Source organism: Trypanosoma grayi (genome assembly GCF_000691245.1).
Source record: "Trypanosoma grayi strain ANR4 Tgr_486_V1, whole genome shotgun sequence".
NCBI lineage: Eukaryota > Euglenozoa > Kinetoplastea > Trypanosomatida > Trypanosomatidae > Trypanosoma > Trypanosoma grayi.
Genome location: NW_008826105.1, coordinates 220 through 12,983, shown reverse-complemented (window position 1 = coordinate 12,983; position 12,764 = coordinate 220). Strand labels below are relative to the sequence as shown.

Genomic DNA, 12,764 nt, shown 5'->3' with positions numbered 1-12,764 from the left:
GAGCACGAGTACGAGGAGCTGCAGCGCCGGCTGCAGGAGCGTACCGACGCCGATCTTGCGGTGCCGCTGGACGTGGACGCCGCCCTGGCACGCAGCCGCCGCAACGGGGCCGGCGGCAACGACAATAACAACAGAAGCAGCACTAGGGAGGCTGCCGCGGAGCAGCAGGATTTGCGTGCCCAACTAGAGCAGCTAGAGACGGTGAAACTCGAACTCCTCCGCAGTATGCGTGAGATCAGGTCGACTCTCTCCCAGCAGCAGGAGCAGATTCATCAGCTGCAGGAGCAGTTAACGGAATCACCAGAAACGGCAGCGGACACAGGGGGAAGTGGTGCGGAGGTGGCTGACCGTGATGCGCTTACCTTCGCCGACATACAGTCCTTTGAGCGTCGTGTCTGCCGTGTTGTGCTCAACGCTGTGAATGATCTACCTGTCGTGCTGCGCCGCGGCATTGACGACTTCGGAACGCTGGAGCTTCTGTGTCTTTGTGGCGGCGGTGACGTGGGCACCCGTGTGCGGGAGCGCTGGGCCGCCTTCAAGCGTTTCTTCCCGCTGCTCTCGGGCGACTACGCGACAGTGCGGGGTCTACTGGCGACAGGCGACGCGCCGCCCACAGCACGTGCGCGCGAGGCACTCGTGCGCTTTGCTGGCGTCATTAGGCGCATTCAGCGCATGACAGACGGCGAGATCGTGCAGATCACGATGTAGAGACATGCAACCGCGTGGCGTCTGACGGAGGCAGATATGAGGGCATGCACACATATACACACTTGTACTCATGCGCTTTCAATGCTGCTGTAATGGGGGATGTTGCCTGCACACGTTCTGAGTAGCACTCTGAAACGTGCGTTCTCACCCGCACCCATGTCGCTCGCGCTCTTGTGACGCTTCATTTGCTGATTTTTTTTTCCCACTTGTGCTTGCTTTCACCCAAGTACGCACACACATACACAAATATATAATCTCGTGTTGAGATTTCTTTGCGAAGGCGAGCGGTGGGAGGAAGGACTGGTGTGGTGGAAGCTGTTTTTAGTGGATCACTGGCGCGGCCTGTGGTTGGCAAGTGCGTCCCGGGCATCACTGGAGTCTCGCGCAGCAAGAGTACTTTCAAAATACTTTCTGATTGAAATGCGACGCAGGTATGCGGGTGATTTCCTCGTCGGCTGCCTTGCCACCGTCGCGCACGCACAGCCACGTGTGAGACACAACAGCAGCAGCAGCGAAGCCGGCGTGGTGGACGAGAATGCGTACCGCGAGCACCTCATTCGCGAGATCCTGTCGCGCGACAAGGAGATATTCGAGTTGAAGCGGCAGCACGAGCTCTCAATGCTGCGCGTGGAGCAGAACCAGCGCCGCGTGCTCAAGGACCAGGAGGACCGAGGTATGTACTACGAGCAGAACTGCAACGTCCACACATTCGACACAGTCTCTGTCGGGCTGTATACACAGCGCAACACACTCTACCACACCATGAGCGTTGAGCGGCTGCGAAACGTGAAGCTGTTTGTGACGGTTCTTGTCACTTTGGTGACGTGCATCTACTTCTACTACCGCTACATGGTTAGCTCTGAGTGGGTGTACGTGGAGAAGCCGATGAAGGTACTCGGAAGTCGTATCGGGGCGTTGAATGAGCTCCGTGCACAACGCGAGGAGGAGGAAGAGGAGCAAGCCATATTGCGGTCTAACTTGCGTGGGTAGAAGTATCTTTCTGAGTGTGTGTGCGTCTTCGATCTTGTTGTTCTCTTTGCCTGCATGCCGATGCCGAAGGGAATTCAGCTGTGGTGTGTGTTTCTCTGTTTGTATAGGCAATGTTGTATACGGTATTGTTCCTTTTGTTTTTCTTTGAAGCCATTCCGTTGCGCACACTACCCTCTCTCTCTCTCTCTGTTCTCTCACCCCGTCACACCTCCATCAAGTCACTCTCTACTGTTTCCCTGCCGTTGAGGAGAATACTGAGGATTTCGGTGCTGCTGTGAGTGAGGCAAGTTGTTGTGGCACACGGGCACGTGCATGCGGCGCCTCCTCCACGCACTCAGCCTCCCGGCCGCCGGTAGGTGGCTACACAGAGGCACTCTGTCGAGCCCTCGTCACCACCGCCAACAGAAAAGAGATTACAACAGGCACAGCAGCAGTGCCACGACGCGGCTGCACTTCCACCCCATCCCGGCGCTTCAGGTGGATATGAGTGCGGTCTCACAAATCGAGTCGTTCCTAAAGAAGCAGTTTCAGAGAAAAGGCACGTCATCCTCGACATCGGCATCGCCGCTGCCGACAAGTGGCGCGTCTACCTACCCGGCAATTCACATCTTGAACGTTCCCAGGTCCACGTTGAAGCGTGCAGTGCTGGACTTCACTGTGCAGAACAGGCCTGTTCGTGCGGTGGGTCAGTCGAAGCGCGCCAAGAGAGCCAAGGTGCTCTGCTGTATGCACGCTATACGGCTTATCGATCACTTTTCGATTGATGGGGCGGAGGCCGGCGCCGCCCCACCACCGCTCGAGGAGGAAGACGGCGCGCCAAGTGTCGTGCAGAAGCTGCATTCTAAGAGCACGACGGTCACGCGACGCGCCGCTGCACCGCCACAGCCCGGGTCGTACAAGAATTGGGACGACTATGTGCGGGAAAGTCAGCGCTACATTGTGGCGCAGGAGCAGCAGAGGTGCACCGAGGCGTATGCGCAGCTGCGCATTCCCCCCAGCGGCAACCCTCTGGTTGACAGAGCGGCGGTTATGACGGAGCAGGCGCGCTCTACCAACTTTTTGGCTCTCCAGCAGCTCAATAACGAGATTCGCGGGGCCACAAAGGACGTGAACGTCGTTCGCATGGCACCGCGGGTCTTCGTGGCTACCTTCATCTTGGACAGCGAGGCGCATCTGCACGCAACAGGCGTTGCTTCGACCGCGAAGGAGGCAAAGCAGCGTGGCGCGATGCACGCCCTGAACATTTTCAAGCTCGTTAACGAGCAACGGAGTCTTGTTGCTGCTGGGGGGGCAGCGGTGACAGGCCGTGGGAGCTGCGCCCCTGCTGATGCCGTCGCGCTGAGCCTCACACCACGCTACGCAAAGTTATTGGACTTCTTCACGCTTCTCTTTGGTGTCGTGCCTGTCGCAAGTTTCACGCGAGAGGGGAGCTGTTACACCTGCCAGTTGGAGCTCGATGGAGTTCGGTGCGTGGGAAATGGAATCAACAGGTTTGAGGCGGAGCGAAAAGCCCTCGAGAACGCGCTCTCCGAGATGGAGTTATACGACGAGCGGTTGCATAGCATCAACAGCGTTATTGCGCGCCACCCAAACCTCCAGCCGCAGACTGTCCCGACTGCGAAGCTGCCGGAGTCGCTGCGGAACGAAATTCATGTTTTTGTGGAGCAGTGCCGCAAAGAACTAAATCTGCCGGACAGCAGTGAAACACCGGTCACCAGAGGAGACAGCTGTGAATCCGTGTTTGTAGAGAATAACACTGGGAATAATACTAACAACGACAACAACAACAACAGCATTGATGATGTAGTGGATGTTGAGACGCAAGCCACTATCAAGGCGCTGGAGGAGGCGAAACACGATGAGGCATACGCAGCACGATTGCGCGAGCGGTTGTGTGCNTTTCGGGCTAGCCCTGAATACCTTGAGCGATTCCACACACGTCGCTCGAGCTTATCGATCACAACTGTTGAACAGCGTATTCTCGATGCGATTGATGAGCACCGCGTCGTCGTTGTCTGTGGCACAACTGGCTGTGGCAAGACGACGCAGGTCCCACAGTATATCCTTGACCGCGAGATCATGGCGGGCCGTGGCGATCGCTGCTGCATTGTCGTCACCCAGCCTCGGCGATTAAGTGCCTTCAGCATTGCGGACCGCATCGCCAGCGAGCGGCTCGATGCGGTGGGCAACGATGTGGGCTATGCAGTGCGCCTGGATGCGCGGCCCGGCCGCCACATAACCCTGTGTACCACCGGTGTACTGTTACAAATGCTCACTGGCATGCCGGCACTGGACGCGGTCAGCCATCTGGTGATTGACGAGGTGCACGAGCGAGACATCAACTGTGACGTGGTGCTTGCTCTGGTGAAGCAACTGCTGGAGTGTGGGAACAAGCGTCTGAAGGTTGTCCTCATGAGTGCGACGATGCAGTCTGACATGTTTGCATCGTATTTTGGAAACATACCGGTGATCTCTATCGATGGCGCTCTCTACCCAGTGAAGGAGCGTTACCTGGCCGATGTGGCGAAACTTTTCCACCAAGCACCCTCAATGTCTGGGTATTACAGCCCCATGTTTGATGCTCTTGACAAGAACGCAAAGCAGAGTCGCGGCAGAAGTGGTGGTGCTAACCCTCGAGCGAAGCAGCGAGTGCTGTTGAGTCCACTTAAGACAGATTATGGTCTTATCGCACGCCTCATTGAGAGGAGCGTCGCGGTGGACCTTAACAACGACACCCATGGGAAGTCAGTACTCGTGTTTCTGCCCGGCTGGAAGGAGCTGGTGGCGGCAAAGCAGGCCCTTGAAAACCTGCGGGACGGGAAAAGGTATCACGTGATTCTCCTGCACTCCTCCGTGGACGCGATGAAGCAGCGGGAGTGCTTCGCACCGGCGCCGGGCGGGAAAGTGAAAGTGGTGCTTGCCACAAACATCGCCGAGAGTGGCATCACCATCGATGACGCTGCAGTGGTGATTGATACTGGTCTCATCAAGCAAACCTCGTGGGTCTCGCGCTCTGCTGACACACATCACGCGAGTCACGCCTCCTCATACGCGACTCAGCTCGCCTTACAGTATGCGAGTCACGCCAACTGCACGCAACGAAAAGGTCGTGCTGGCCGCACACAGGGAGGTGTGTGCTACCGGCTATTTACAGAAGAAATCTGGGGTGCCCTACCCTCGTTTCAGGAGGCAGAGATCCACCGCGTGCCGCTCACACAAGTACTGCTCAAGCTCCTCGCTCTCGGGCACACGAAGCCCAAGGAGACGCTTCGCACCTTCATTGAGCCGCCCTCGGAGCGGAATGTGGCAGTGTCAATGCGGCAGCTGCAGAGTCTGGGGGCAGTCACAGCCGACGAGCAGCTGACACCGTTGGGGCTGTACCTCTCACGGCTTCCCTGCGACCCGCGTGTAGGGAAGATGATCATGATGGGTGCTGTGCTACGCTGCCTTGACTCGGCCCTAACGATGGCAGCGACAGGAGATATCAGCCCATTTGCGGTGAGTCGTGAAGTCTCCTTTGAGGTACGACAGCGGCGGCACGTGCTGGCGATGGGATCGCAGAGTGACCACATCAGTGTGCTGAATGCGTATAACGCATTCTGCGCCCGCCGCGGAGACATAAACTTTGCCCGTGAGAATTACTTGCACTTGAGCAACATGCGGCTCATCTCTCGCTACAAGCAGCAGTACCGCGATATCCTTCTCCGCTCGGGATTTATCCGAGATGGTGAGCCAGGCTCGCTCGATCTCCCCGACGATGAGTTCGCCGCATACGACGGCGCATCGCTTCTGTATGTTGAGTCCGGACCACTCTCCATCGATGCCGCCGATGTGACACTTGTGAAGGCGTGCCTATGCGCCGCACTGTTCCCCAACGTCGCTGTGCTCGACCCGACGCCGCTGCTCCACGGTGGGAAGAAGGTCAAGACGCTGGTGATGCGCACCGCCACGCACGCCAGTATTTCGCCATCAAAGGACAGCGCGTGTCGCCGCCTCGGGCCCCCGCGCATGCACGGCGTTCTCACACCGCAGGAATTTTTCAACCCCGAGCGTGACGCTGACGGGAACACACCCGTGACGCCGTCGATGCTGTACATCTACCAGAACATCTTTGACGTGAAGGAGTCGCGGGAGGAATTCCTCACGCAGGTCTCTGCGGTGAGCCTGTGGGCGCTGCTGTTGTTCGGCGTGGGCGATGCTGACATGAAATTTGACCGCCTTCTCGGCCTCTGTGTCGTCGGCGGCGGCTGGATCGGCATCCACATCGACCCGAGCTCCTTCGCCGCACTGCACGCGCTGCGCTCGACACTGCACGCCTGCGTCTGGCGCAAGTATAGGAAGCCTGACGATGAGGCCAACAACAAGGCGATTGAGGAGCTTCGGCGCCTGTGCAAGGCGGTGCTGGCGTCCCCGCCCAACGACAGGGAGCAGTACCTCAACCGCCTCGTCGACACGGGGCGCATTCTCTCCCCAACAGAGGCAGAGCCACTCACGAATGCACTCGGCAGCGACAGCGATGAGGTGGACGGCACCTGAGATAAGAAGAGAAAAGTTTGAGGTTGTGCGTGTGTGTGTGTGTGTGTGTGTGTGTGTGTGTGTGAAAGGCTCAAGAGAGGGAAGCATCTTGGTTACTGCTTCCTTTCTTTCGTACCACTTCGTCTCCTCTCTCGTTCTTTTTCTTTATCTCTCTGACGCATACATTATTTCTCTATCCGTCTAGCGAATTGCTGAGCACGCAAGGCTGGGGCGCATAACCCATTGCGTAATTACGTACACTTCCCCCCCTCCCTCAAAAGTCACCACCACTGCCATCTTTCTGGTGGAAGCATGGGAATATGGTCATGTCGTCTTTTACATAATCCTTCGTCCCTCCTATGAAGTTGTCCTCTCTCTATCTCTATCTCTATCACTCACATACTTACACGCTCACTCTCAATACANATATATATATATATATATATAATACTAAGACCGTGTGCGCACAACTTTGAATGGCGGCAAATGGTACCGCTACGACCAACGTTGGTAACAGCAACAGCAACAATGGTAGTAGCAAAAGTCCTTACATTTGCCTCTCCGCCCACTGCGATCTACTGCACTTTGTGGGGCAGGTGCCGCACCCTTATGGCGGGCCAACTCCGGTGACACTCAAGGAGCGGGCTGCGCGCTACCTTCGCTTCTCATGCGGATCCCTCGAGCACGCGCCAAGCGTCTCGGTTCGGTGCAATCACCCGCTGTTTTTGCCCATTCCGATCGAGGCGGAAGCCGACGGCCAGTCGTCCTTTCCGCTCAGTGGTGTTGGGTTGGCGCTGTATGGTTTCCAGGAGAACTTCGAGGCGGCAGTCGTGGAGTCCGGATCTGCGCTCACACACCAGAATCGGAATGAGGATGAGAAACAGCAGAACGAGAAGTCTGAACGTCATAACAATAATCACAGTGCAAATGAAGATTCCCTCGAATGCCCAAATGAGTCCACGTTACCATCACATTCATCGCCGTCGTCTGAGGCTCAACTCACTTCTTCAGAAGACATGAGTCGTTCTTCTGTTGTCAATCCCTTCGCTGTGCGCCGCACACTTCTGCAGGCACTGTTTATTCTGAACCTTCCGAAGCGTAGCCCAGCGGCATCATTCACTCTGTGTACACATGATCCGAGCCCTAACGGTGCCACAACTTTTCTTGTTCTCCCTCGAAGTGCCGAACACGTGGCAGCATTGGCACATCCCGTGAAGGTGATGCTTGCCGTCAGAGAAAGCGTCACAGGCACTGTGCTTCAGTGTTCCTGTGACATGAGCAGCAGTAGCAACAGGCACCTTCAGCGTGTGGATGACGAGAATGGGGTCACATGTTCACTGTTGTTCTGGGAGCTGGAAAAAGATACTGGAGGAGTGGCAACAACAGGGGGGGCGTTGGGGTTGGATGTGTTCCTTACGAATATGATGTTACCTTCACTTTTCACTATTCCTCTCAGATTCCAACTATTGGCTGTGGCACAAGAAAGACATGTGTCACAGGTGGTCGGCTGGTCCCAGCGCCGCTCCTTCCACCTCCTGGCGTTGATAGCGCACTGCGTGTGGTGTGAGAAGGTGGCGGACCACATCATGCACAGTACAAGTGGCGCCACCGTTGTGTGTAGAAGTTGTACAGCACAGCTGAAGCCACGGGAAGACGCCTCGTTAGACTCCAGTGACAAGTGGGAAACGACGCTGCGGTTTCGCGGTGTTGATGCGAGGGAAGGGTCGAAAGATGATGTGCCTTGTCACGCTGGGCTGCTGCAGGTGGCCGTGCGTGGCTGCGACGAGCAGTTGTGCTGGTGGTGGGGCGACGTGGCACTGCAGCAGCAGCAACGCGGTGATATATGTGCACTTGAGGCGGCGTGGTGAAGAAAAAACGGGGGAGTGAAGCGCGTACGTGAAGCGGGTGCCCACCAGCTCCTACGTGTTGTTTTTCTGGCATTCGCACATCCGAGGCTGGACTCAGTATCATATGCTTCATTTTGTTTTTGTTTTTTATTTGGGGTTTCGTGTGATGTTCCATTGTTGCCCTGCACGGCTCACTCCTATTGTTTCTCTCTTTATTTCGTGTCAATTCGATTTAGCCAGCCATCTGCCGTGCTGCTTGCTTCGTGGCGAAGAGATGCTTCTCCACACCACTTTATATGCACTTATTACGGCACTTTCTCTAGCTGAGGGCGTGCTGGCGAAGGACCGATGCCGCGCCCTCGCTGACCTGAGAGGCGTCAACAGGAGGCTTTTTAGGTATTCCCCTATAACTTACTACATGGGCGAGGAATATTTCTGTGCGGACTCCGCACCCGAGCAGCTGCAGTGCCGCTGCGGCATCTCCACCACGTGCATGGAAAAAGACGACCCGTGGGGGCAAAATATTGGCGTGTGCGGATGCTGCCCGTGGTGGTTGATCCTCTTCTTCGTCTTCTTCGGCATAGTTTTTTTTACGGCCATGGCACTCGTTCTTTATATGTGGTTCTGTCGCGGAAAGTGGTGGTGCGACGGGTACCCGCTCCCGGTCCAGCCCGTCATGTCGCGGCGTGGCCCACCCATTGTGGCGCGCCCCTCTGCGCCACTCCCTCCAAATCTCTTCCGTACATACCGTGCTTCGGACTTTGTAAGCGGGGCTCCACAGCAGCAGCAATTAGAAAATGAGGGTGGCGTGTTGCGTGGTGGCCACAGGGGAACCGGCCAACAACAACAACAGCAGCAGCAGCAATTAGAAAATGAGGGTGGCGTGTTGCGTGGTGGCCACAGGGAAGCCGGCCAACAACAACAGCAGCAGCAACTAGAACATGAACAACAAGAACAGCGGCAGCAACAGCGATATGCACTACAAAGGGAGAATGGGCAGGTTCGTCTCAGTGGCCGGGCGAATTTCTCTCAAGCCATGGGGTCTAGAGGAGCATCAGATGTGTAGTCTCTCTGCAGCCTTGCCGTCCCGACTCTTTCCACGTCTTTACCGCGCCAGAAACGGCCCTAGAAGAGCCACAGGAGGTATGCGCCCATAGGGAGGAATTCTGAGTTTCACCGAGAATTCCTCAAGAGTGTAAATATCAAGTACAAAACAAAGAAAGAAAAAGAGCTATGGAAATATCACGAATGTGCACCAAATGCAATACGATTGTTCTTTCATGACTAACGGCATGCAAATCATGCACAGACAGCATATATATATATATATACAATGTGCGTACCGATAGGAGGAATGCTTTCCTCGGTATAGGCGCCGTTGTTAACGAGCAATCGATAGACCAAGGCTCAAAAGAAACCGTTTTTTTTTGTGTGTGCGTACGGAGCGGAGGCAGACATCTGGCCTACCGAATATCTACCCACTGCAATGATATATTTGAATTACCTCTTTTTTTTTCGTTTAGGTATATACGTACATTCATCATTCGACCGTTCATTTGTGTATACACACACATATATATATGCGTCTAAAACCAAATTTATGTCTCTCTTGTTGTTTTTTTCGTTGTTGTTTTTTCTTGCCTTCAATTCTCACTATCCCCTTGGGCGCTAACACGCATGCATGTATACCCGCACATGTGCGATGTGGAAGTTGAGTGAGTACTTATAGTAGAACACGAATGTCGGGTTCGCCGACTGCGTCGGCTGTGAACCGCGATGCGAGCGACGCGGCGTACATGGAGAGTCTTATATTTCGGAACGAGGAGCTTCTGCTTGAGGTGGAGAAGCTCCGCGCCATCATCCACGAAAAGGGCCTAGACCGGCTTCAGTCTCTGCGCGAGGAGAATGAGGAGCTGCGGCAGCAGTTGAGGCTCTCAGAGTCCCATTTGCAGGAGAAGGAGCACCAGCTGGAGGTGCTCGAGTCCGCGTACAGCCGCTTTGACGGCGTCCATTCCGCACTGCTCGAGCTGGCGGAGCAGCGCAAGGCCGCCTCCGACATGCTCGAGCAGTTTGAGACCATCAAGCAGCAGAACTCCGCGCTCAAGACGGAGCTTCTGAAGCTCAATCGCGCCGAGGAGGAAGCACGCGGGGCGCAGGAGGAGGCGGAGCAGCGCTGTCACAAACTCGACGGCGAAGTTGCGGAATTTCGCACCGCCCTCGACGCCGCCATCGCCGCGAGGGACGCCGCGCTGACAGACCGGGAGGCGGCAGATGCCTCGAGTGCGAACGCGCAGGCACGCGCAAAGGAGTGGCAGGAGCGACACGCCGCCGTAACCGAACAGCTCAGTGCGCTGCAGCAGGAGGCCGACAAGCGGTCGCGCCTCAGGACCGAGAAGCAAGGTGAGGTGACGGAGGATCTGCGGCGAATGCAGGATGAGTTGCTCGTGGCAAGGAGGGCACTCACTGAAAAGGACAACGAGCAAGCATTGGTGTTGGCGGAACAGCAGGATATGCACGAGAAGCAGGGACGCGTGCTTCAGAATGAGATAATGGATCTCAGGCAGGCGGTTAAAGAGAGGGAAACACATCTGCAGCAGTACAGGACAAAGGTCGAAGAAACACAGAAGCAGGTTGATGCACTTAAGGCGGAAAAGGAAATGTTAGTGCGCCGCTACGAGGCCAACCCTAACGACGTTGCTGAACTACAGAAGCGTCTGAAGGAGCTTCAAGAGGAGACGTCCAAGAAGGATATGTTGCAACTCCGCTTTGCGACAATGCTGGCGAGTTCCACATCTACAAACAGCGACGTCAAGGAACTCTTCGAGGCGATGCTAGACTACCAGGAGAGGCGTGATGAGGAGCTGCAGACGAAGCTTCTCATTCAACAGATTCAGGCAGAGGACATGCAAAAGGTGTATAAAATCAACATCCGAAAGCTCCGCGCAGAGAATGAAAGCCTTATGGCTGAAATTCTCTTTTTGCGCGAAGCTCACGCCGCGGCAGTAGCACCAGGAAGAGGGAGAGGGGGAGGGCGCTTAAACCAAGCAGCTCATCACGACGCTCCAGCAGCAACAACAACGGCTGGTGCAGTAGGAGAGGACGACGGCACGCCACGGCGCCATGAGGTGTACCAGGACATAGAGTCTCCATCTCCCGCACAGCCGAAGGAAGTGAGGCATCCGCACAACATCACGGACAGCGGCAGTAGTCTGCTGGACGACTTGTGGCGCGTCTCCTCGCCGCGGCCGGCAGCGGCGCAGCCGACGGCACGCTACCACGATCCCCATGCCCCCGTGCGCGAGGAGACGCGTGCGTCGGATGTCGTGTGCTGCCCCCGCTGCACGCTCCTCAACCAGAGTAACGCGACCGCCTGTGATGCCTGCGGTCATTCTCTCCGACACCCGTGCTGACGCTTTAAAGCAAAGACCAAGGGGGGGAAAGCAAAGAAACTCTAGGTAGAAGGGTCTCTTGAGGCACTGCTCATTACAGTCTTCATGTTCGCATGGGAAATTGATTTTTTTTTTTGCGTCTGACTTCCTCTTCGTTGATATATTCTTTATTTCTGCATTCCCAGCGGTTCGTGTTGGGGGTTGCTGTGCGTGTGCTCACTAATGGTGCATATGGTTCATTTTTATGTGTGTGTGTGTTTACGAACGAGATAGAGAGAGAATAACTGACTGTAAAGGGCTGGCACCTGCGCGCTACCGTGAATCGCGGTCTCTTGTGTGGCCGTGGTGCCGGGGACATCTCTCACAGTAGCGTCTGTGTACGTGTATGTGTGATACTGAGAGGAGGATGGAAAGATGCGGTGGAGCAGCAGGAAGCCAAAGCGTCTAACTCTTCCCTCGAGTGCTCTTTTCCTGTGAAGGTGGACGGGCCACATGTGCGTGCATCCGCGCACTGCAACCGTATGCATCATCGGGGAGACCTGTTTTATCAGGGAGCAGGTAGGGACGGTCAAAAGATACTTCATTTGCTTGACTATTCCGATCCATAGCAATGGCACGAGCCGAAGTGGCAGGAGGAGTAAAGTGGAAGGTGTAGAGAAACTCCAGCGCATGATTATTTTTCGTCTACGCGGTGTTGGCAGGAGGGGATAAAATACGCAATGCCGGAGGAACGAAGATCCATACGATTACACGTATGTTGTTGTTGTTTTTTTTTGGGGGGGGAGGGGCGTATGCTCATGTACGTGTGTACGCATCTTGCGTCGCGTCGTATTGCTTCTGTGGTTGGTGGTTGTCGTTTCTCTCTACAAGCCAAAACAAATGAGCAGGAGTGAAAAGCGCCCGAAGCCTACATTCCTGCCTCGTGGTCCCTCCTCTTTGATCCTCTCAACGCGTGTCCGCTGCATTGCATCAGCTGGCCTGGTAGAAGTCATAACGCTCAGCTTTGTCATGGTTCGAACTCAACTCAACGACCTCCTCCGTCTTTTTTTTCTCCTTTTCGCCTCGTCCGCCGGATTGTGGTGCTGATTGTCTCTCTTTTCGCTCTCGACCTCACCACCCACCACGCGTTCGCTTCACACGCGGTGAATGCACGGCTTTGGTTGGCATTGCGCTGTTGTTGCTGCTACTACTGCTTCAACAACATATATATACATATATATATATATATAACTCCATATCCAAGAGGATTTTAACTGGTAACGTGTGTCCAACCCCAGGCATCCAACGAGAGCAACAAAGATACGTCTGACGCCAA

General features: G+C 55.5%; 6 protein-coding genes across 6 annotated transcripts; all 6 read left to right on the top strand.

Moving 5' to 3' along the window:
* Positions 1-225: 225 nt before the first annotated feature.
* DQ04_04861050 (hypothetical protein) lies at positions 226-708 on the top strand (the record flags this gene model as incomplete). Its single annotated transcript, XM_009313842.1, has 1 exon — positions 226-708. The coding sequence occupies one exon, from the start codon at positions 226-228 to the stop codon at positions 706-708; it is 483 nt and encodes a 160-aa protein (XP_009312117.1).
* Positions 709-1,128: 420 nt separating this feature from the next.
* On the top strand, positions 1,129-1,698 carry DQ04_04861040 (hypothetical protein; the record flags this gene model as incomplete). The annotated part of the gene is made up of 1 exon (XM_009313841.1): positions 1,129-1,698. The coding sequence occupies one exon, from the start codon at positions 1,129-1,131 to the stop codon at positions 1,696-1,698; it is 570 nt and encodes a 189-aa protein (XP_009312116.1).
* A 312-nt stretch (positions 1,699-2,010) lies between these two features.
* Positions 2,011-6,234, top strand: DQ04_04861030 (putative ATP-dependent RNA helicase; the record flags this gene model as incomplete). Its single annotated transcript, XM_009313840.1, has 1 exon — positions 2,011-6,234. The coding sequence occupies one exon, from the start codon at positions 2,011-2,013 to the stop codon at positions 6,232-6,234; it is 4,224 nt and encodes a 1,407-aa protein (XP_009312115.1).
* Positions 6,235-6,689: 455 nt separating this feature from the next.
* Positions 6,690-8,081, top strand: DQ04_04861020 (hypothetical protein; the record flags this gene model as incomplete). The annotated part of the gene is made up of 1 exon (XM_009313839.1): positions 6,690-8,081. The coding sequence occupies one exon, from the start codon at positions 6,690-6,692 to the stop codon at positions 8,079-8,081; it is 1,392 nt and encodes a 463-aa protein (XP_009312114.1).
* Positions 8,082-8,478: 397 nt separating this feature from the next.
* Positions 8,479-9,126, top strand: DQ04_04861010 (hypothetical protein; the record flags this gene model as incomplete). Its single annotated transcript, XM_009313838.1, has 1 exon — positions 8,479-9,126. One exon carries the CDS (start codon positions 8,479-8,481, stop codon positions 9,124-9,126), a length of 648 nt encoding a protein of 215 aa, XP_009312113.1.
* Positions 9,127-9,799: 673 nt separating this feature from the next.
* DQ04_04861000 (hypothetical protein) lies at positions 9,800-11,470 on the top strand (the record flags this gene model as incomplete). Its single annotated transcript, XM_009313837.1, has 1 exon — positions 9,800-11,470. The coding sequence occupies one exon, from the start codon at positions 9,800-9,802 to the stop codon at positions 11,468-11,470; it is 1,671 nt and encodes a 556-aa protein (XP_009312112.1).
* Positions 11,471-12,764: the final 1,294 nt, after the last annotated feature.